The sequence below is a fragment of the Amphibalanus amphitrite genome, unplaced genomic scaffold (genome assembly GCF_019059575.1).
Source record: "Amphibalanus amphitrite isolate SeventyFive unplaced genomic scaffold, NRLGWU_Aamphi_draft 000690F_arrow, whole genome shotgun sequence".
NCBI classification, from domain to species: Eukaryota; Metazoa; Arthropoda; class Thecostraca; order Balanomorpha; family Balanidae; genus Amphibalanus; species Amphibalanus amphitrite.
The window spans coordinates 352009-376616 of NW_024882184.1; the positions used below are offsets into that span (position 1 = coordinate 352009).

Below are 24608 nucleotides of genomic sequence, written 5' to 3' on the forward strand. Positions count from 1 at the left end.
TGGGCATAGGGTATTTTAACAAATGCTTTAGCGCAATTGTTAGACCTGGAACAATTTGCGCCTGGAGACGCGAAAGTTAACCACACTCGCCCAGCCGCGCGATGGTCCATGCTCCCACCCCACCTCACTCCCCAGCCCTCGCCAGCCGCCGCGCCGCGCCGACCCGAGCCATGCCTCCGGGCTCGGCCCTCACCGCTGCGCTGACGTCACAGGCGGCCCACATTGCCTTCCAGCCACCGACCCAGACCGGTGTCATACGGTGTGGGTAGGCTGTGCCGCTTGACAAGTAAGTGAAGCGGCACAGTCTACCGGTACCAGGCGGCTGCTGCCAATGCTGAGCCATAGGAGCCCGGTGGATAAAGAGTACCTACTCGAACATCAACCTGCCCACGAGTGTACCACTAACTAGGAGCTTAGCCCAGCGGCAGAGGACTGCATGCTGGCACCGTAATCGACAGCGTGATCGCCGTTTTTAGCACTTGTACTGATTCCATAACCAAACATCATTTGATGACATTACATTTTCGACAATATTGGACGCTACGGGAGAGAAGAATGCTCCAAATCGAGGTGCACTCCAGAAGTTTTGAGACTTTTTCACTAGGAGCATTCATTTATTTCAGAGAAGCATGGAACTTCAGTCACCCTCGAAATAGGACCTCCCGAGTTCAATGCACTTGTTGTAGCGCTTCAACCACATCCTGAAGGCCCGCTGGTTGGTAGTCCTTCAAAGTGAAGGTGTCCAGTGCCTTTGTCACAGCCTCTTTCATCTCCTTCTCATCCTCAAAACGGTGAGCCCTCAGCCCTGAGCTTTTCTTTCAGTGTGGGGGACATCCAGAAGCCACATGGGGCCTGATCTGGACTGTATGGGAGGATGAGGGACAGTTTTGATGCCCATCTGTGTCGGGTAGTCCGTCGCCATGATGGTCTTGTGGGCGGGTGCGTTGTCTAGGTGCAGCTGCCACTGGCCAGATTTGAATAGGTCTGGCCTCTTACGGCGAAATATCCTTATGAACTCCCTCAGAACCTCCACGTAGTATTTCTTGTTGACTATTTAGCCGTGGGGGACACAGTTGATGAAGATGATGCCTTAGCCGTCAAAGAACGGGATCATTATGAGCTCCCCAGTGCACCTTCTCTGTCTGGGTTTCCTGGGTCTTGGGGAGTCAGTGCGCTTCCATTGAACACACTGTCTCTTGGTCTCTGGACCGTGAAAAAATAAATCTAGCTTTCGTCACAGGTCACTAAAGAGTTAATTTGAAATGTTTCTGGGACATTTTTTACCAAGCTAAACACAAAATTGTATTGCATAGCGACCCTCCAAGTTGTCTACACAAAATCAACCTGACTATGCTGCACACTGGTCACTGTGACAAGCCGCGTGCGACTTGCGGTGTTCAGAGTGATGCCCTAGCCGTCTCTTGCAACGTAGAAAAACAAAATTACGCAGGTACGTTTATGACAACTACGGTAATATCATATGAGAACGATAGTAATTTATTACTGTTTATATGGGTTCTATAAGGGCAGTCTCAAAACTTCTGGAGTGGACGACGTACCCCTCCCCCGCCAGCCCCGGGATCCGTCGGTGGAGTCAACTAGGCTACACCGCTCAGAAGTCGGATATTGTGCAGTCGGACATCGCGACTCTGTTACTCTAAGCCTGGCAACAAAGTTTGAAACATCCGAAGACTTTTAAAATCGTCTGAAAGCATTTTCACTATCTCTTTGCCTGACTAGGTCTTTAAAATTCTTCAAAAGCTCTGTTGGGGGCTCCCTTTTATTCCATCCTCATCTACCCTCAGACAGTCGCCTGAAGCCGCGGCGCCACCGCCGCAACAAGATACAAGTAACAAAGCATCTACATAGTTCGGCATAAATTAACAGCCCATCTCTGTTCCCGATCGTAAGTACAGCTTCACGCCGCGCTCAACAGATGGCAGCTCTCTCGCGCGCCACCACAATAAATATCCATTACAACCGCGCGTGGAATGCTGATAAAACGCACCTCTCACATTCAACACCGCACAGAACGCGCGCACAATAAACACACGCAAAGCAGTCACATTCCATAACCAATCACAGCGAAGTTGAGTACACGGCCTCCTGATCCTAGACCGCTTCCTTATCTCGTGCAGAGTTCTGCTGAATCGCCGCTAAAATCTCTGTGCGACGTCGCACGAACAGTTTTCCCCTCTTCCAGGGGTTCTGAAGCTGTAGCGGGCGAAAATCATCCCTCAGACATCTCTCCCTCGCGCCAATCACTGCCACGAGGCAGAAGGTACGCAGCTGGTCGGCGGAGTACACAGGACCTTGACGACCCTTCAGTACCACAGCCATGTTTAGCTGCTTCACCACCAGATCCACCACCTCACGTGCGCACGTGCGAGGCGTTACGTGCAGCCGCACCGACGTTCCCGCTGCCAGTCCGGTCTCGTACGCCGCGAAAACCTGCAACACGCCCGGCGCCGCCGCCGACGCGTCGTCAGCCTCGTCGGCACTGACCGTGTCCGTTTCTGTGTCATTCGACGACAGACTCCTCGCGGAGGAGGCCAAACTGCTCGCGTCGCTGGGTGAGCGGTCTCCGCCACCACGCATGCGTAAGTGGCGAGTAGGTGGCGCCAGGCGCTCGCCAAAGCTGGGCGTCGAGCGACTGAGTGCCGCATTCCACTGACGCTCCACGTCTGCGTGAACGTACACATCTGGCGCGGAACTCTTCCGAAGATCAGAGGCCACAGAAAGCAGTTGCGCTCCGCCGTTGCCCTCGCCACCACTGCCACCCACTCCCCCAACAATGCGGGCCGAGTTGGGAGGTCGGGGGCGGGACAAAGAGTCCTCGCTACTCGAGTCTTGGTAACCGAGCAGTGCGCGTCCCTCATCACCAGCGCCTCGAGACTTGAGCAGGCACTCGGAGGTGCGCGACTTTTGGAACTCTGGACGGGGCTTGAGCAGACGCTGGGAGCTGGATCTGTCGAGAGGGAGGGCCAACGGTCAGACGATAACAATAACAACACCCGTTGTCTGTGAAACTATGTGGACTATTCAGATATGTAAGGCAAGTCGAAATACAGCTTCATGACCTGACATAATATTTTCTGTCCAGTCAAGAACAGGTAAAGAGGCAACATTTCCCGTAACATATTCATCCACGAGCCATGGGAGAAAAAAGACACTTCGGACGCTTTATCAAGCGCCATCTTTATCATTCCGTTATCCCAAACGCCACCTATATAAAACCGACTCCATCACCAGCGCCATCTATAGCGCACCTGCGGAACTCAGCCGGGCTGGGCGCCGGCGGGGCCTCCTCCTTTCGCAGCCGTTTGGCGTCCCTAACGGGTGAGACGCTGACATCTCGGCCGTCCCAGGAGCGTAGAGCAGCGACCGAGAGAGGGCAGCCCTCCTGTGGAAAGGAGATGAAGTCAGACGGGTCAGAACTAGGGGTGTTAATAGCACACCACTCACTAACGTTAGCGACACACGTCTATTTTGAAAATCGTGACATCACGACCGACGACGTGCTTTGCAATGTAATGCATTAGGCTGAGAACTACATAATATGATAAAAACACAGGTATCGATCAAAGCATCCCGTTTACTTTGTCCTGCGTACTTTTGAGTAATTTTTACTTTGTAGTCCAAGAAGCAGAAGCTTATTGAACACCTGAACGAGCCATTCGGCAAATCTTTAGAACATCTGTAACCATAACAAATCTCCCGCAAGCAATCCAACATCGCACATTGGCTTCCTTCTACCTTTCCCTCAACGCCAAGGCCGTAACTCCCATGCCACCTCCCCCGCGTTCCGTACCTGCGTCTTATCCCTGGCCCAAGCGATGGCGTCTGTGAGCCAGCGGGAGGTCCTCCACACACCCTCCAGTTCGGTCTGGAAGGTCTGCAGCTGCGAGAGACGGCCCCGCGCCTCGCTGATTTCGGCGTCACTGAATGCCTGGTGGAGAGGAGGGGGTAGTCAGCGTCTAGAATGTCATCTGGGATAGTTTCATACCAACCCCAAAAGTACACAATTCGTAGACAAAAGTTGCAGACAGTGCCCACAAGACAACGCCCAGTACTGAGAGAAGGATGCGTTGAGGATAAACTTCGATAACTTCATTTCAGGCCACGGCATTTTCCAGCATACTATAGGGAACGATACAAGTGAATTGTAACTATTTAGAAAACAAATGCAACCGAGATTATTGCTGATATTATTGGAAGACAGTGTGATGTGATGCTAAATTACTGAGGCAGAACCTCCAAATGTCACACATCTCAGTCATATTTAGAACCCTTCACGAGTCTACAATTACGGCGCATGTTCGTACCTCTCTGTGAGCGTGCTGCGCCATGATGGTGTCCGTCTCCAGGATGGAGCTGATGCGACTGTAGCGGCTCACAAACGAGCGCTGGTAGGTCATCATGTGTACCATCTCGAAAATCTGACAACACCGGAGTCTATGTGAGCGACAGCGCAGTGAGAAAAGTAAACAAGCGACACCGTAACGAATGGCAGTACCGCAGTGAGGATACCGACAGCGTAGGCGATGCCAGCTGCCAAGCATGTCTACGTGGGAGAAGCTCCCCTGTCTAGCCCTATGATGTACTGGCGCAGAAAGCACCCAAGACATTAAGTACCAAACCTCCCTATGATAGACAGTACCTACATTATACCTTATACAATTAATATTATACAATTAGTATTAAACATACGATAAAACATTGGCACATCACCATCACCATTCCAACACATCCACTCATCTCTGACCATGTATGTACCTGGACGGGCAGCCGGAGGCAGTCGTTGGGCGCCGTCAGCTCCTCCGTCTGTTTGATCGAGCACACCTGATCGGCAGCGGGTACCAGCAGCAGGAAACTGGTGGTGCCGTTCAGCTCCAGCACCTCGGCGTTGTACAGCCTGCCAAAGGAGAGCAGACAGTTAGATGATTGGTTCAGGCGCGTAAGGATCTTATTTTTGATCGGATATAACAAGTATGCGGATGGACGTGTAAAATATATCATTAGGCAAGAAAACAAAAAGACTTCCAGCCTATGTACCGCTAATTTAATGCAGAACATCAGCGACTCAAACCCGATATTTGTGTAATACCTTTCGTAATTATGTTTGTGGCTGGTTGCAACCTTGAACTCGGGTCTGAGGTGCTTAGCACTAGCGCACGCCATGATTCCTCCACATCCCGTCCGGCGGCAAATCATTCTCTACTGTATTACCTTGCCTCAAACAAGCCATCAGCCCAGAGCCCTAGTCTGTTATAGGCTGACTGCCAGCCCTTCTCATCATCGATTGGTCACTCCCCATTCTCCCCTCCCCTGATTGGCTGCCCACCCGCCTTCCTCACCTGTGGTTGGCCGCTTGCTCCGCGGGGACGTCCATCAGTTTGAGCAGCCGCCGCACCGCTGTCTCCACCTGGGTCCTGAAGCGTGACGTCACACTCTGACTGGATGACGTCACGCCGGGTGTGACGTCACCGTCCTCCTCGGAGGTCGGCGGCCGGTAGGAGGAGCTCTCCTGGAGCCACTCCCACTCCTCGCTGAGGAGATACCACAGAAACGCTGGGTTACCACTGTGCCATAGACAGCAAATGCTAGTCAATTGAGAGTGTTAAAATGCGAGAGTCAAACATGCGAGAGGTACAGCCCACCGCTAGAGTAATGTAGGGTTTTACCAATCTCAACGGTTGGCTTTGACTGGCGATTGTTTAATGCGGAGTGATCGAAAAGAAGATGTCAATAGCTAAAGTTGCAGCTGCAAGGGTGACGATACATATAAGCTACATTCAAAGTTTCATTGTAGTCTGGTTAATCGTTCCTAAGCTTCAGAAGCAGATCATACCCATGACTGAAACCCCACATTACTTCTGCTGTGGACTGTACCTGCATGACGACCTGAGTAAGATGAGTTGAGCGATTACATAGATAGCAGTAGATGTCAATCAATTTTTTTATACGTTTATTAGGAACGTTTATATTTATCAATTTAGGAACGATATACTTGCACAACAAGAATAGGAAAGTGATCACAATATATTCACTCCTTGGATGTATTGAGCCTTGGCAAAAATAATACAAAGATATTTCAATAAGTACACCACTTACTTATACTTCTATCATCGATCTGTTTGGCATCCACATTTATCAGTAACAACCAGACTGAGCTCCCGTACAAACATGCCTCTTCACCTTCCACTAACTCTTTCACTAACTCACCACTAAATCTCCCCACGTATTCCAGCACATCCACCGACTCACCTGCTGACGTGCGGGTTGTCTCTGACGCGCACGTGCGGCAGGACGTTCGGCTTGTCCTTGGACACGCTGACCCGTATGATGTCGACTGATGTCTGACACTGCAGGTAGCCGAGGTAGAGGCCGCGAGACACGCCCACAGAGGAGACCATGTGGTACGTGATGATGTCCTGAGGGAGGGATAAGGGGTTGTCAGTGTGCTACAAGTTTTAATGTTAAGAAAATGAAGAGAAGAGTCACCGTCGTTATTTGCATTTCGAGGTTCGCTATTTTGAATGAATTTAGCGCTTAGACCAAAATGAGCGAACTACTTTGGAAGGTAGCTCATCCTGCAATCATAGCCCTAGTTATAGGGTACCTCAGCTTTTGCTCAGACACATCAACACCAACAGCGATGAATTCGCGCAGAGGCATTGCGTTGAACATATTTCGACACCTTTTTTTTAAACCCCACATCTGCTCTCCCGTGAATTTTCGGGAGGCACGAAAGATCTCCTTTTAAAAGTGTCCAATCGTCCGATCCTGATCAAATATGTGTGTTCGTAGGCCGGTTCTGGTATTGCTTTATCTGCCAAGACAGACAAACTTGAGAAAAATCGAGTGACTGTACCATTTTTGAAGGTCTCTAACCAACTTGTCTGAAATTCACCGGAGAACAAATGTGGGGTTTAAAAAAAGGTGTCGATTTGTTGTGTGCCAGACACTAAGTTGGTTTTCCCAGCCTGAGATTTCTCGCATCTAATCGCCAGCGGAAAGACCCCCACTCACCCCCCTACCTATCCACGACACCGAATCACACCACCAGATGCCTCTGTCGTCTCACCTTGATCTCAGAGATGAGACTCTCGCCGACAGTTGGCTCTTCCTCAGACGTGGAGACCTTTCGCTGCAGCTTGTTCACCTGCTGCCACCTTACGGAGGCCGACGGAAGCTTGCCCGACCTGGCGGAGAGGAGTGATAGTGTGAATGGTTAGGCGATTAGGGCTACGGTGAATACCTACACTATGGGGGCGATGAAGCAGAGCCAGTGAGAACACTTTTCAGATAGAGTGTGACGACTGACGATGTTATATGAAATCTAAATGTGGAATGACGTGAAAACAAAAATTACGATACGCTGTTTTGATTTGTAAATTCCTGCTATCTGACCATATTAATCCACGGGTACACTTAATTATTTTGACCTGCTTCTAAAGCGTCACCTAAAACAATCCTACTACTGATGAATCTTTCCTTGTTTGCCTTGTGTCTAATGGGTACCAGTGCGTAAAAGCAACAATGATACGGCTATCAGCGACGCTTCAAAGCGATAGTGGCTCACCGCTCAATGATTTGGTTTATTTAACCACGGATATTGAGTCTAGCTTATTCTGCTACGATAGCTATGCAAACACCGCTACCTTAAGTGCGGTACCGCTAAAGCATACCAGAATCATTAACGTCCTATACTTTGGTATGTTTAGTTTATTCACATACATGATACAAACTTCCTCAGCATTCGTCGCTTTTAGTGTCTACTGTCTATTTCACACGACATACACAGTGGGGCACTTCATCTCCCTCCAAATCTCCATCTCCTTCACTGACCTCATGTGGTAGATGACGACGAACACCAGGGTGCCGTGGGAGTCCCGCAGCGGTTTGAAGTACAGCTGACCCAGGTCCTGGACACCCAGAGCCGACTGTAGAGAGGCAGAGACAGGATGTTAGAGCTTAGGGCGAAGGGGTGTATCGTAATTAAATCGTTTGTGTTGAATAATTATATGAACGACTAACTATCCATACCTGTGTACGAGTACATTGAGTCACAATCCTAAAGAACACCAAGATGACGGCCATTTAACATTGTTTTAGAATAATAACCCACCAATGACTGTCGTTATTAGACCAATTGCTATAGTTTCTATATTTTGTTTGCAAATCATCGAACTCGTCATAACCCCATACCGTCTCAGCCAATCAACTTTCGCTTTACACCCATCCCCTTCCATTTCAGTCAATCATCATTAGTTACACTCATCTCCCCACTCTGTCAGCCAATCATTCCCAGCATAACGCCCATCCCACATGGCGCCAGCCAATAACCATTGCCCTTACACCCATCCCCTCCCGTCCCAGCCAATCATCAGACAGCACCAACCTGCAGCTGCTCGGCGGCGGCCAGCAGTTTGATGCGGAAGTGGACCGACGAGGAGCTCAGAGATCTCTCCATGTCCTGGCGCAGCGAGCGGACGTCGTCCCACGTGCAGGCCACCTGACCGGTCACAGGGTCACGGTTAGGTCAAAGCTAGGTCATAGCCAGGTCATAGTCAGGTCATGTCACGATCAGATCATGGTACTGTAAGATCAAGTTAGGCCACGGCCCTGTCAAATCGCATTCCAGTCAGCTCATTTAACGCCCGGGTGTTAAGCTTGGTCACTAGACATAACCCTGAGCTGTTCCTGCAGACTTTGTCCGATTTCATGAAAGTACAGCCCACCGCTAAAGTAATGTGCGGTTTCACCAATCTCAACGGATGGCTTTGAATGGCGATTTTTTTAATGCAGAGTGATCGAAAAGAAGACGCCAGAAATAAAGTTGCAGCTGCAAGGTTAACGATACATGTAAGCTAAATTCAAAGTTTCATTGTAGTTTGGCTAATCGTTCCTAAGCTTCAGAAGTAGAACATACCCATGACTGAAACCGTACATTACTTCTGCTGTGGACTGTACTTTTGGAGGTTAAGCATGTGCTTATGCCATTTGAAAGTGCCTTTTTTACCATCCATGATTCGGAGAGATACATATATGTCTCCAAACAAACACAAGTTTTGGGTCAGATCTTCTGACTCATATCATCACAATGAAAGCCGCCTGACAGGTCAGCGACCCTATGATATCATGCTGTAGCGCCCTCCGTTTACTCTACGCCTACTCGACTGGTTAAAAACCATAACACGTCCAAAGTAAACAGCATATAGCGTTGACCCGTCTCTTAAAAGGTGCCGCGTCTAGATAAGGAACGTACGATTTAGAGAGGAGCTTTTAAACGTTGAAGCTAATCGTCTGTCAGCAGATGATCGTTTATGATGATTATGTTTCATAAACGCCAATACGTCATTGAATTAGAATATCACGGTACGAGGGACTATCATAATCAAGTTTAGTTGTGACGTTATGGTTGAGCTGAGAAGCATAGAAGATAAGAATACAAATTTTGAATGATATTCTCGAACGGTAATAAGATTCTACCGTCTTCGCTTTTATTTTCTCACCTTCATGAGCCAATGAAAGTCGGCGTGAATGGAGCTCGGGTAGGACTCATCCACTTCCAGGACCGGTAGAAAGTCCTCGGTTGTCATGGCAACACGGTCCTCGTGGTAGATGACGCTGGCCAGGTACACGCCGCTGCAAGATAAGAAAGCCAGTCAAAATCACGCTCGCTACCAGGGTATGTTGAATGAGGCTGCATCATTGAAAAGCAATCTGAAACTTGTGATGAAAGGAATTATGGCAAACCTAGTGCAACTGATTAACCCTATTATAGTTCGTTTTTTTTTTCAAAAGGACGCTGGCTCAAAGTTCAATATCGAAGCTCTCACGTGAGTTTTGGCAGCTTCAGTGTCTGGCCAAGAATTTCTTACCGAAAAAATAATCGATTTCAAATTTTGCACGGTAAATAGCTGGAAATTGTTTCTTAAAAATGAACCTACTATGATGACGTCACTGGTGGCAGCAGGCACCCAAATGTCCGTGCAATGGGACAAGTGTCAAAGAATTTGGTTTTTCACTGTTGCCGAGCTTATAATCGAGTAAGCGGTTCCGTCCATGATAGTTATACGGTACATTGCAATACATGTTTGACAGCATTACGTCACCACTGTTCTCATATCTGGTTCCAAAACGTACATATGGAAATTATGGGGAAGAAATCACATGTTAAAATTAGTCGACGTTCGATTTTCTCAGGTTCAGTTTTTGCTCGTTTTGCTCGCTAAAACACGTGCTTGTTCGAAAAGCATACTTGGAGCCAGCGTCCTTTTGAAAAAAAAAAACGAACTATAGTGGCAGGCTCCTGGCTACCCCCTATTAGTGGCAGGGGGGGGCTGTTTACGACCCCCCCTTGATATCTCGAGATCTAACGGGCCGATTTTCAAAATTCGAACGGCATTCGATTTCGCTCAACGTGATCTACATTTCTAAAAAATAAAAATTAAAAATGTCAATAGGGGGGGGGGTAGAGGGGGGTAAAAACGGGCAAATTGCAGATACATTTTAGACTGTTTATCACGGCCAGGTTTCTGAACCAATCTTAACGCAACTTTTGCCGATCGATAGAGAATGAACCAGGAATTCACATGGATCCTAAAAATATGCATTTTCAAAAATCATAGGCGGATACAGATCATTGAGATTGGGGGTACACAAAAAGTATAGTAAATAAGGTTTTTGTTGGTACTGTTTCTAAAAAGGGTGGTAATGGTCTTGTTATGTTATAATTTTCTTATGAGAGAACGACTAAAATTGTATTGGTAATGCATAGGCGGTGTCAGGGCACCTATGTTGGGAGGTAAAACATAACCCCCCTTTTTGGACGCCTGGATCCGCCTATTATAGCAAAAACGTGTCAAAAGAGGATGCACAATAACTGTATATGTTATCACATGATACCTTTTATTCACTGTTCGTAAAACTGGTGCAGCATCGTGATCTTCGCCCAAATGACTCGCTTCACGAATAGGACCTCCCAATTCCCAGTGCTCTGGAGCCGCCCCTGGTAAAGTTATGAACTTGAAATTTTCAGGGAATGTGCCCAATTTAGTTTTAGGAAAAGTCAGAAAAATTCAGCATCGTAGCTTCAGCGGTTTCGGAGATATTCCCGAAAAACCTGAGGGGTGGATAAAAACAACCCCCTGCCACTAATAGGGTTAAGAGATTGTCCTCATTCAACATAGCCAAATAAAGCTTGAAAGCTAGCATGCCATCAGTCACTCAGAAATCATAGCGAAAAGACGACCGATGTCCCCAACCTAAAAAATAGCCCATGCCTGTGACAAATTAGACAAAAATGTACTTGGTTCGTTCAGCTTTTCCCTTCACAAACGGGGTGGCTCGGTCGCCCCCAGCAGCCATTTGCTAGGGCGTATTCCCCGCGGTCCTGTTCGGGCCATGTCGTCTCTGCAATGAGCGCTATAAAACCATGCCGTAGAGTGAAACTGGTCCCAGAGGACGACCCTGCAAACCCTCCAAGACGCGAGTGTTTGTAGGAGACTGCAGGGTCATGCCAGTGGTGGCAGGGGTCACAATGTGTCCCCGTGTTTCATCAGCAACTGTTGATTCGAAAAATACGATTCATTTCCGTTCTAGGGTTGTCCTGAATGAATTGCGCCACGTTTAGAGAGGCTATAAATTTTATTTCGGCAGCTAAGTCGAAGGAAATAAATAGCACGTGCTCAATTGTCGCGCTGGTAACATTTAGAGTGGGAAATGCATCAGCCACTTGACAGACTGAGATTACTTTGGAGTACGCAGTCCGCAAAGCTGTCACAATAAACCGAAAGCGTCCCCGCACATTTTGACAAATAAACCTTCGTCCATTTTCATGGTAGTGTGATTATTTGATAACAAAGGCATTGGGCAATAGATGACAAAAAAAACTTAGAAACGTTGAGGAGAGAGCAAAAGAACGGGGATAAATAAAATCAATGCTCGGAAATAATTCATGGAAACCATTCTCTAACCATTTACCTACTTTTTATTGTTATTATCTTTTCTTTGATTTTCAAGAATTTGCGTGTTCCTAAATGGTACATGCTGATTCTCACCTTCTGAGATGTTTCTGGAACTTGATGGCCGTCTGGAAGAGGTTCTTGATACTCTTCTTCTTGATGTTCTTCCGCGCCATAGGTGACTCGCTCTGGCCGTCCAGGTTCCTGAGGTCACTGGCGTACTGGGGCCGGGAGTCACGGATCTGAGTAAACAGCCGGTCTAGAGCTGCCACTTTTCCGCTCAGTCGGGACACACGCTGGTCGGCGTCCCTCCATACTGGAAAGGAGAGAGAAACCACAGTTAGAAGATGATAGACATGTGTTTGTTTGGCTTTCGGAAGATCTACCAGAGAAATGTCATTGTTTAACATTTGGTTCGGCTTGTTTGTTCTTTACAAGAAGCTTAGCTCATGGCTCCAAAACTAAAATAACTAATTCATTTTTCTTTTTAAGTAAAAATGGCCTCGTTCCAAACCCCACTTGTGCCCATTCGAAGTATGAAACTTGCTACATCACCACCTTCAGCTAAAATCCCCTACGAACGGCTGTCATAATAGATAGAAACATGGATAAGTGGCCTAAATCAATCTTCCCTCTACCAGTACCAACAACGTTTTTTCTTCGTCCAGTCACGTTGCAGTCCTGATGCAACTCGACGATCCCAGGAACCAGCTCAGCCCACCCCATCCACCTCTGCTCCAGCACGAGCCACAGCACAAACAACATGTCGATACATCAACGAGGACCCGCTGATGCAAGAGGCCAACCAGGCCCGTTCCGCCCCCTACCCAATACTGAGGTCGCTCACGCTCATGTCATAGAATACTTGCTTGATACGACAGGAGTGTGATCATAGCTGGGGCGCCTGACTGACGCGATTTTTGACAGATCTTTGTGATTGCTATTCGATGAGTTTACTATGCCAGACTTGTAGCAAAAGTGTCAAAAAGTGGACAGATCGAGGCAGATGAATCAATAGTGAGACCGAGAACGGTTTCTGCATTTATGAACGAAGGCAGGCAGCAGGGGCAACACTTCTTATTAGAGCTATTGATCCATCTAAGTTAAAATAAGTGGTCTGTTCTGCATTATCACCTATGCTTCTCACGAACAACATGGAATTAGGTCCTGGAATGGTTCACATCAAACATAAACTAAGACTTAAGACTCATAAGCTGAGACTTCTAACTCATTAAAATCCACTGTGTCTGGAACACAACCAAATTGTTCTATTCCTGTGCCCGATAAAACTTTGATAAGTCATCGATTCCAAATACTAAGCAGTGAGTCAAATTTAGGCACATTTACCCTTCAGAGCTGAGCAATATCCGTTCAGCAGACATACAACAGCTTGAAGGGCGCGTGGGCTTCAAACACCCACTCAACAATGCTGATCGTGTTCAATGCGCTGCAATAACCCGGTTACTTGATACCCATGCGGGCGGTATACCCGCTAAATGGGCTATTTTACTGACCACATCGGCCCATGGACGACCTCATCTGTCCATATCGATGGAGATGCTATGCATCCGACTCCGCTGTTCCAAGAAGGCTTTTCAGTTGGTCTCGCTTGATGGATTAAAAGTCGAGCACAAAAGAGCACACACTCAACGCAAATCTAGCATGCTCGTCTTGGGGAATTTTTGGTGGAATAAATGTCTGGCTGGAGTGGCTCTGCTGAACTTAATGTTGGAATGTTGAAAGCATGACGTTTTTGCGACTGTTTTGGAATACAAGCGTCAATCTAATGTCAAAAGCAAATAAAACACATTTCTGCTTCAAATGAGACGTCATGGTAAAAGAGTTTGTTTAATCTGACTGTAGCATACATTGGGCATAATCCGCCTTCTCTGCTTGATAAAATCGACCACAGTAACGAACGGGGCACCATGGCAGCAGAGCGAACCTTATCGAGATTCATGAAATGTTTCCGTCACAACACTCCAGTGGTAAGGATAACAGCGGGCAATGGGAGTTCGAAGAGAACCTCAATTTAGCGGTCTACACCAGAACGAGGAGCATGTTCAGTGTTTGTCGTTCCCTGGTGAGCTAAAACCACCAAAGATGCAAAGGTGTTTGCACGGCATTGACTTAAATTTCCATTTTATAACACCCTGCGGCCTGCACAAGCACACTATGGCGAAACCCTGGGCGAAACATTTCGTGTCGCATTCAACAAATTATCTCCGTTTGTTTTTTTTTTTGTAACAGAATACCGGCCAAGGGCGTCCCTCGGTTTTGTAGCATCAAATTATAACGAAAAGAAATGAACACAATGATCGCGAACAAAACGCGAATGACTTGTATGCGGGATAAAAAAGTCTGGCAGTGACAACTCGCAAAATGAATCAAACAATCGACACATCGCGATATTTATGCCGCTAATTTGCTTTTAAGAAAATAGCGTTGGTTCAAGACGTAGCGCTGATATATCGTAAACGCTAGCCGAAGGGCACCTGAATCTCTCAAACGCAACCCACAGATCCTCGTCATGCTCAGTTACATCAGCGTCACCGTCAGTGAACGAGGTTCACACTTCCCGGCAAATTTACCGGCTCATTGGCGACTACGCGGCGGGTAACGAAGTGTAACGGCTCGTGTTAAAATTACCGCACTTGTAGCCAGTGCGAAACTGTAATGACGGTGAATTTTCACGAACCAGAGGACGTGTGTAGCGTGACGGTTCGTTACACTTCTTTTACACCCGTGATGACAGGCGTGAAAGAACGAACACTACGTAAGAATCACAAGCGAACGCACGGGTCTTAGACACGCACAACAAAGGCAACTTAGGATCGACCAAGGGAAAGAGACACGTAGATGTCTCATCTCCCGACGTCTCCTCAAAGAAAAAGAAGATCTTCAATAAACTTATGTCTACTGACCTTAAAGTACCCACCGTTTATTTGTGCTGTAAAACTAAGACATGAGCAGAACAAGTAATGCGATAAATTGAGAACAACGTGGGGCATCTGCAACCATAAAGCAAAGCGGTTAAATCGCAGTTTGCGGCATAACCGGATACCACATTGGAGCCACGGAATGTAATTTAATATTCGCCTCTAAACATTATTGCTTCACAGCAGCCGGCAAATTTCACATGTTTCCATAGAGTTGTAAGCTATTAAATGTCCTAGCTCTGTTAGAAAGCGGTCACATAACTTGTATGGATAAGATAAATCCACCTTTTGCCATGGCAATAACTTCGAAACCGCAGCTCCTCTAAACGAGAACAGTGAACAAGCAATAACAAAACTACGAGACAAAATTAGATTCAGTTTGGCGTACTGTCTTTCGCCGCGACTCTTCAGGAAGGCTGGCATTATCGAGCACACAAAGGTCAACAGTTGTGTCCCAGAAAACCTTCGCCGGATATCACAAACCGAAGAACAGACAGCTCTGCCGAGCACTTCCTGCCGTAGGTCTTATCGTGTAACTGAACCGCAAGAAAACGTAGAAGCAAAGTGCGGAAACCCGGGGGACAAATCTCGTGCAATCCTTCGTTTCGATAAGTCCCGTTTTTACATAACCTTTACCAGGAGATATCGGGTCTGTTCATGAAAAAGGAGCAATGTATTGCGCTGTCAGGATGCATTAGAACCTAGCCACTTTACTAATATGTTAATAAGTACCCCAGATACACAAAACGCGAGGAAGGAGAGGTCTCATCACTCATCCAAAGTAGCTTCCGCGTCCATTAAACGCCCATTTGAGAGTAAATGGAGTGTTTCTTTCTCCATTCAAGCCATTTAACAGTACGACTTCCGCTAGAAAAGAGCCACCTAGTCCAAAATGTAAATATCCAGTAACATCAAAATAACAACGACATTACCGTAAAAATATTGTCATTGGGCATCAACATTATACATCCGTCATTCGCATGATGGCAACAACCACTTATCCCAAGCACCCCTTCCCCACCAACCTGCGGGCTGCAGCACCATGCCCCTGATACCCACCTGAGGGCAGGACGCCGGCCGGACTCGAGCTGACGAAGCGGCTCCAGCCACAGAAGTTGCCGGCCGCCGCGCGGAAGAAGTAGCGTCGCCCCTGGGTGAGCTGTCTCACGGGTAGCTCGGGTGGCGGTACCAGGTCAGTGACATCACGCTCACCGGCAACGCTACTGAAGTCGGCAGATGTCGACCATTGGACTGTGGGGGAGAAGGGGGAGGCGTTAGTAAGTGGGGGAGGCGGTGAGGGGATAGAAAGGTTAGTGAGGACGCGAACAAAAGCAGGACATTCTAGAAATAAATATACACGTGCATTAAAACAGTGACTAAGCTGCAAATCGGGAAGTTTAACCTTTAATGAATTATTTATTTTGGTATGCATTTCATTTATGCGAAGTTCGTTTCTGCTATTACAATAGCAGCGTGACATTTTTCGCGATCATTTAAATGATAAAGCGTACGCTAAGAACAACACTGCAGTAGCTGAACGCTAGGCTATGACGTTCTTTTTAAATGTCAGTTCCACAAAAAAAAACAAGATATTTATGCAACAAAGCAGTAAAAACATCATCGACGATTCGACCAAATAGCCTCAACCTTTCAAAGCCGATATGGTAAATCGCTATAATAAAACGTGAAACAACACAATCAGAAGTGAACGAACCATATCTATTCTGTTTAATCGATGACGTGAACAACACATTTCGGAAGTCTGTATCTAAAACCCACCAATTTTATTCGCTCAGTCGATGTTTATGGTTTCGACACGCATGATTATAGCGGTAATAGCTCGAATACTTGCGTAGCGAAACCCATTCATTTCGAACGCGTTGTGCGTTCTATTTGCGAGTCAGCTTGAAAAAGGCAAGCCCACATTGTAACACAGTAACTATAACTAAAAATGCGACATATGCCTACTTGTCTATTTTGTGTTGTCGTCTGAGCACTAAGCCAAAATCTAGGGCAGTGGAGTCAAAACGACGTGCCTCGCGTCCCTGGGGCGTATGCTATTCCTCACCGCTGCCTAAACATTACGCCTGCTTGAGCTCTGAGACAACCTGATGACGAACAAGAGGGTGCTGTCGACGGGAATAACATGGGTCTGACAGCACGAGCTACATCAACAACTACTTTCTCATTCTAAGTCTACGAAAGGCTCGATTTTTTTTTCGTGGTAGCTTGCTTGAAGATTCGGTAAAACTTGACAAGGAGTTACGCGGAAATCATCTGTAAACTATGTGTTGTTACGAGCGAGCGCGAAGCGAGTCTATTTAATAATCGGAAAAATATCAGTATGAGCGGCCCGACCCGGCCCAAAAGCACCAAACTGGGCTGCGGGCTGCCGATCTAACCCTCCAGCCAACGAACGCTCACTATTTATTTTCACAGTATCTGTCTCGTGACATGGAGGCCCGAGCACTCCCGTCTGGACCATTTCAGTACCACCTCATTTGCCCGTCACTAAACTGTGTACTTCTGGCGGCGCCTGCCCATCACTAACCTTTGTACTTGGTGCCGCCTGCCCACCACTAAACTGTGTATTTCTGGCGGCGCCTGCCCACCACTAACCTTTGTACTTGGTGCCGCATGCCCACCACTAAACTGCGTACTTCTGGCGGCGCCTGCCCACCACTAACCTTTGTACTTGGTGCAGATGGCCTGATGCTGACAATCGGGTTCATCGAGACGCAGTCTGACCTCTTGGGGACCCGTGACCTCTACTGTGACGCGAGCTGGGGGGTCAGGAGGGCCTGTGGATAGAACAGGGAGGTCAGGTTACCAGGGGTCACTTCATGTCGCACAGGTCATGACGCGTCATGTCACACAATGACTTGTTCGGTGCACTAAAATACAGGTGTCTTTGCAAGCTGCACAAAGTTCTGCCCTGAAAAGGTATTTTGAGAGTGATATACCATGCATGACCAAGGTTGACAACCCATACAGGCTGCATTTCTAGATGTCAATGGAATTCAAAGTCAATTCACATTTCACAATAAGCTACACGTCGATATTCGATAAATCACCGTTCCGTGCTTCTATCCTCAGGATACTGAAATCCTTGTCCTCCACGCCGCAACCCCCCTCCGGGCTGGACAGGCAACTTTATCTCATGCGGGCTGCTCCCTTGGAGCGGCACCGCTGCTCCCGAGGGAGCGCACCCCGTAGCCGGGTGCAGTGAGTGTCTTGGGGCTGGGTGGCCTGTCCTCTGGACGGGCTCAGCCCCGGCGACTCACTAGGGTGCCTGCCCAGACCAATGTCTCCCCCTACATCCTATCATCCTCCCGGCTCTGAAATGGTCTCATTGGACCGAAAGGGCCTAACCCAACAAAACAAAACAAAAACAAAACAAACAAATTCCATAAATCAAGCTTCTGCGCTGTGCACAACGCACAACAACACTTCACCCAAATAGCAGCATGCGAGCAAACCCACCATGCAATCAATGGCGAATGGTCTAACGACAGAATGTAATAACTCCGCGAATGAAAAAGAAAAAAAAAACGCCGATAGAATGACCATCCATTATCCCCCAAAGACGATATACTGTCGCATCTATCTACGAAACGATGCAGTATCTCAGACCAACCTCGATCAAAACATTTCCTTCCTTGGTATTCTTTTCTGCCGTCGCACCGGCTATCCGACGAAAATTTAAACAGCCATTCGAGTGGCTACCTCTCTCGACTCCATCACTGGACGGTTTCTCCCGAACAAAAACATCGGCAGCCGGCTCAATTGGGGTAATTTAGAAGAGGACAGCAAACAGTACGTCCACCACCCGGTCAACACACCGGAGGGTAACGACTCCCCTGAGGAAATTCCCCATTCACCCAGCGTCTCAACAGAGCGGCCTCGTGGGTCTCCGCTGACGACCTGAGCCGTTCGATACGGAACGCCCTGGAGCGGTCAGCGCAGCGTTTGAGACGAACTCCGACAAATTGAACTCGCCTGCGGCCGACTGAATGGAAACGGTTCGCCGAGTGACTGCCTGCCGCTTGCCTACGCTGGACAGATGAGCGCACATGGGCGTTAGTCTACGTGAACGCGCCCAGGCTCAGGTCAACACTACTACGAAAAGTTGTACTGAGTGTACGCAATCAGTCAAGGTTGAGTTTGCTTCAAACGAGAGCTTCTCCAAGAAGCTCGTTAGTCTACGAGATTCTCCCAGGTGAATTCGTTAGAATGTAAGAAAAATACTACCTACAGGGTCTTTCATAATGAATGTTACTTTTGAAAGAGCTATTTCTCAGGACATATATGTTCCTCATGTAATATGTACCATCACATGAAACAGAAACACATTAGCGTTTTTGCACACACAACTTTCATTTTAATGCTCCTCAGGAATTTTCCACTGTATCGCCCTTAATTAAGGCACAGGTTTCGGCCCTCTGACGAAGGTGTCGCACCCCGCGCCTCACAACGTCTGGGTCCAGGCTTCCAGCAAACCTCTCCACTGTGGTTCGCAGTGGATGGCTGCAGGAGGGTTTTGTCTCAGATCTGCCAATGCGACTCCCCAAAACCAGTAGTCCAGCGGGGAGAGGTCAGGACCCCGTGGTGGCCATGGTCGCTCGGTGAGGCGGCTGATAACGCGCTCTTCGAAATTCTCGATCAGCCACTGGCGCAACAGCTGCCGTGGTGCGCACTGTGGCACCATCCTGCTGGAACCACAGGTCGTCTCTTTGAACCTTGTCCCTGACCTGAGGCAGAAGCATTCCTTGAGCAGCCTGAGGTAAGCCACCCCGTTCAGTGTTGACGCAGGGGAGAGCCAATGGATGAAGACTTGTCCGTCGACCGTAATCCGTAATACGTTTTAGTGTTGTCGACATACTCTGCTTTTCCGCGAAGGAAAATTGGCGTTGTGAATTTTTTATTTTTTTGGGACAAAATCCTAATCAATTTGCAACAATACGCATATAAAATTCACGCGAAAGTGATAAATTAAGAGCTCCTAACTAAATGTTCAAAAGCAACATTCATTATGAAAGACCCTGTATGTAGCCGCCAGCGCTCAACATTCATCACAAGCTCCAGCCCAGCGGCCAGCCTCAAACTCTTACCGATGAAAACCAGCTAGCATTTAGTATTTGCCACCACTTAACTCCTTATCAACTCCCTAACCCTCACTCTAACTCCCACCACCGAGTGTACACTCACGCGTCTGATCGAAGCCGACTTTCATCCTGTTGAGCAGCTTGAGGCGCCTCTGCCACAGGGTCCGCTGCTTCTCCGACTCCTTGCCACCGTTGGTGCTGGAGACGTAGCTGGTAAGCATGTCGACCCTCCGCTGCGCCTTCCGCACCAGCTCCTGCAGGTGCGAGCACCGGCTGTCCGTGGAGAGAACTGAAACAAAAGGGAAAAGGGCCGGTCAGGAACGCATTAGTCCGAGCGAACACCGGCTGTCCGTGGACAGAACTGAAATGGCAAGAGGGAAGGACAGTTAGGGCGTGGAGTCCGAGCGAACACCGGTTTTCCGTCGACAGAACTGAAATGGCAAGAGGGAGGGACAGTTAGAGCGTTTAGGTCTGGCTACATGCATGATGACGCGAAGGCGCTGCAAAGGTGACTACATAACATTATGACTGCAGTTCAGTGCTATGGCTAAAAAGCGAAAATAAATAAATTTAGATAAAGTGACTCGAATAAGTGAGATAAGTGTCAGAAAAGAGTATAGGCACAGCTGCACAGTGCACAGCTGCACAAGTGGCACCAAACTGTCTCGCACGTACACGAATCAAGCGTAGCACGCCGGCCTTCGTGAGTCTGATGAACCATTCTGAAAGACCTACACCCAGGATTTCAAATTTGAAACACAGACCAGAAGTGACGTCCACTCAACACGCAGTCCACACCACCATCCCCCAGAGACGACTGAAAAAGACGACTGAAAAGACACCGACGAAAGGACGGCGACGAAAGACGTGGACCAAACGATGCCGATCAAACGACGCCAGACCGAAAAACGCCCCTTGGGGAGTAGCGGGTCGCAGGGCGTCTACATAGGTGACGACAGACGAAGTCCAGACGAGGTGTAAACAAAACGGTAAGAGGATGGGCATGCCCGAAGCCAGGAGGAGTTAGGCGACGAGATATCCAGCTAGAACTGGATGAAAATGGTACTGGGGATTAGGGTAAGTTTGAAGTGATGGGGCTTCGCAGCAGAGTATCATGATGGGTGCTCGACAGCACTTTCAGTTTTTGAGCCTCAGCTTTTTGTCAAAGTTTAGCAATTCTTTGTGAATCTTTCATAATCAAAGTGGGAAAAATAACAGGGATTTAGTGATGCATCAGACACCTTAGCGTGAAATAAGAACATACCTACTTTCTGCAAAGTTCCTGCATAATTTCTAGAACACTTTGCCAGCAATGCGTTATTCGCCAGCCAACTTCAAATTAAGTTCATATAAAACACTTGAACCATAACAGCAGTGAAAGCTGAAGTAAACAAATAACACCTTGCGTCACCAGCGAAAATTCGACTACAACGTCTCTTGGTACGATACTTTTGGAAGCTACCCCATGTAGCAGCCCACAGTGTCTGTCGACTTTGGCAGACACAATAACTCCTAGCGGGTAGCGAGTAAATGGGCAGATGTTTACAAACCTCTCCACAGGGCTTGTTAAGTGGGAGGCATTCAAGAGTGCAACACACCACACTCTACAGTTAAAGGAACTATCCCACCTTCTAAAATGTTGTTAAAACCAGTTAAATTGTGCCCGACTTTATAGATTGGATGACCAGGAACACGGTTCTGGCATTTATTTTTCATTAAACATCTTAGGCTTCCCATATTCCAAACACAAACTTTCAAATATGTGACGTCACAGCCCAAAATTACCTCCTTCCCCAGGCCACATTACTGCCATAAAGCTGATTCTTTTTACTCTGTAGGCACCACAACAAAGTTCAGACCAAGTTTTAAGCGATTTTTCAACGAACAAACCCATTTAAATCAGAATGACTAAACGAGGTGACGTCACACTAACGGTCGCTCCATGTTGAAGATAGGGCCTTGCGCAAGGCCCATTTTCAAATGAAGGGAACGAATTTCTTCAACACCAAGAGGCCGCGGGGGTTGCAACCTAGATAGATAGTGGTTTCTGAACCTCGCCGCAAACTTGGCTATCTCAACTCAAACCCCATGTTAAAGGTGGGATAGTCCCTTTAACAGTGACGGCTACTTCACAGAAAAATGTCTGAAGACAGCGACGTTATTCACGTTGGGACGTACCCACTCGCGGTGAAAAAAACTTCTACCATTCTTGGTCCAACCGCGACCATAGGCAGGGTCAACGAAGTAAATGCTTTATCATGCATTTGAACTTCATCCAATTTATCTACAAGTTCAGGAATCATCAAAATCAGTTATGAACATTGATATGGATATTTCCTCAGGTCAGAAAACGTTATTGAAAATTATCGCATACAATTATTCCCTCATCGTGTTCGTTTACCTCTCAGTGTCATAGGTCAACCCGGTGCGCCATATCTTGTTCCAATTCGCCCCCGTGCTCCAATCAGACCCAACGCGCCACAATCCGTCCAAGAGCGCCACAATACGCCACGATGCGCCACAATGCGCCCGGTGCGCCGTGATTTGTTCCGTTGTGGTCGGCATTCTCGAGACGTGTGCTGGTTCCGCGGCCACGCCATTTGTCGATTCGTTCAATGACATTACCATATCTCATCGGAGGAACGGGGGATGAGACAGGACCAATCGGAAGGAACCGACGAAAGAGGAAGAGAAAGAGAAAGAAAAGAGAGAGAGAGAAAGAAAGAGGACAAGAGGAGAGAAAGGAGACCGATTACAAGAAGGGTAAAAGGGAGACAAAAATGAGACGGGATGGAAAATGGACAGAAAGACGGAACAGATAAGCAAGATGAGTGGATAATGTGAAAGGAGGACAAAATAAAGTACTGGAATGGCAAAAGCTCCCGGACGGTAGGTAAAGTACGGGGACGGCAATCTCAGCCTGGGGCCGAAAGGCCAAGGTATACCTTGGCTTTCCGGCTTTTCTAGCTATAGCTAGAGAAGCGATCAATATTCACCTGTTAATAAATGTCTGACTTGATGACAGTCTGTGACAGCCATGACAGGCTGGCCCGTCACGAACAGTGACAGTGGAATGAACATGCGTCAATGGCGAGCATATTGTCTCCGAGACTCGTAATGGTTATGAAAGTTGTCCATCCTTTAGCCGAATTTTGATTGGCTTGTACGCACTCAAATGTAATCGACTGATTCAGCGTAGTGGAATCACATAAATAAGCAATCAAAATAAATAAAAGATATCGACATCGGAGCAATATTTCCTGGTAAAATCGAGTAACAGCTTCAGTAGCGACAGCCTATAAATTACTGCTGTCATAACAGAAAGGCGCAAGACACATGCCGTACTTAAAACGTTCAATTTTGACCGATTACCGAGCACGTGTTTTCCCAATGCTTAAATATTTACCGATGTAATACTGTTAAGCTTTCCGTAATGAATCTAATTCGACATGTAACGAGTAGGATGATGTCCATACATAATTTTGTTAGTGCTTGCAATCGGTTGCAATCAACGAATATCCTGCTCCCAAATAAAACACATCGCACCGGCCATTGGACGCAGCCTGCAGATTTCCAGACCACCACAAATATTATTGCACTAATTTAAACACAATTACCATGAGACAGATCACAGAGAACCTCATGTCCTGACCAAAACTCAACCAGACCTTCTGGCCGTCATATGAGATCAACTGGACGATCGCAGGCGTCTGGTTTTTCAAAAGGAGGTGGCGTCCCATTCGCGTCACAAATGCCCCCACGCGCGTCACAAATGTACCCCGGCATCTGGTTGCAAAGATGACAAGACGCAGGCCACGCCATTGAAGACAGACAGCAATGTAAAAACGCAGAGTGAAGGCAAGGACGGCATTCAATTAGATCGAAAGACGTGCATCAATCGACTCGACTTGTGTCGTGTTTTTCGATATCAGTTTCCCTGCTGAGCTGATGAACTGACCAATATCAGGCCAGATTAGACAGATCTTGCAATGAAAGTTAGCTGAAGTGCAGTCACAAGCGATGTGCTTCGAATGCCATTTCGAATTCATCGTGCCATAACATTTTGATAATTAAATAGTTCGAGTTTGCAAAGCTATTTGAAACTTTGAAACGACGACCTCTTCTTCGAGTTCATGCTACAAAAAAGGTCATTAAACATCTCATATCAAACATATTTCTGCCGTATCCTCAAAATCCGTCACGACTGAAAGATCACATTAAACTTCCACCACTAATTCAACCAAACTTTACAGTCGAGAAATCACCATCTTCAGCGCGCCACAACATGACCAAACCCATCTCAGATCTCCCTCAGATAACTGTTGAGACCGCCCCTGTCGCTCGGATCAACGACCTTGACCTTTCCTGCGCTTAGCAGCGCTGGGGAGCATGGCAAACCCTAACCGCTCCCCTAACCTCCCTCAGGCTTCGTCTAACTGGAGTTGACAGAATCGGACGCGGCGCCGGGCGCTGTTTTCAGTTTGTGCAGCGGTGACAGTAAACGTAAAGCAGAGTTAGTTCGCTGTACTGGTGCGAGGGATTGTGATGGGAACGACCAACGACCTGAGACGAACTAAGGTCAGGTCTTGCTA

General features: G+C 47.5%; 1 protein-coding gene across 1 annotated transcript; it reads right to left on the bottom strand.

Moving 5' to 3' along the window:
• Positions 1-1766: 1766 nt before the first annotated feature.
• LOC122364675 (ankyrin repeat and fibronectin type-III domain-containing protein 1-like) lies at positions 1767-20752 on the bottom strand. The gene is made up of 16 exons (XM_043335285.1): positions 20692-20752; positions 20120-20305; positions 17599-17712; positions 15971-16162; positions 12069-12288; positions 9519-9651; positions 8405-8518; positions 7852-7946; positions 7088-7205; positions 6268-6434; positions 5358-5549; positions 4777-4915; positions 4326-4439; positions 3812-3949; positions 3270-3403; positions 1767-2968 (listed from the first exon to the last, which is right to left on the bottom strand). The coding sequence occupies exons 1-16, from the start codon at positions 20735-20737 to the stop codon at positions 2113-2115; spliced, it is 2958 nt and encodes a 985-aa protein (XP_043191220.1). The 5' UTR covers positions 20738-20752; the 3' UTR covers positions 1767-2112.
• Positions 20753-24608: the final 3856 nt, after the last annotated feature.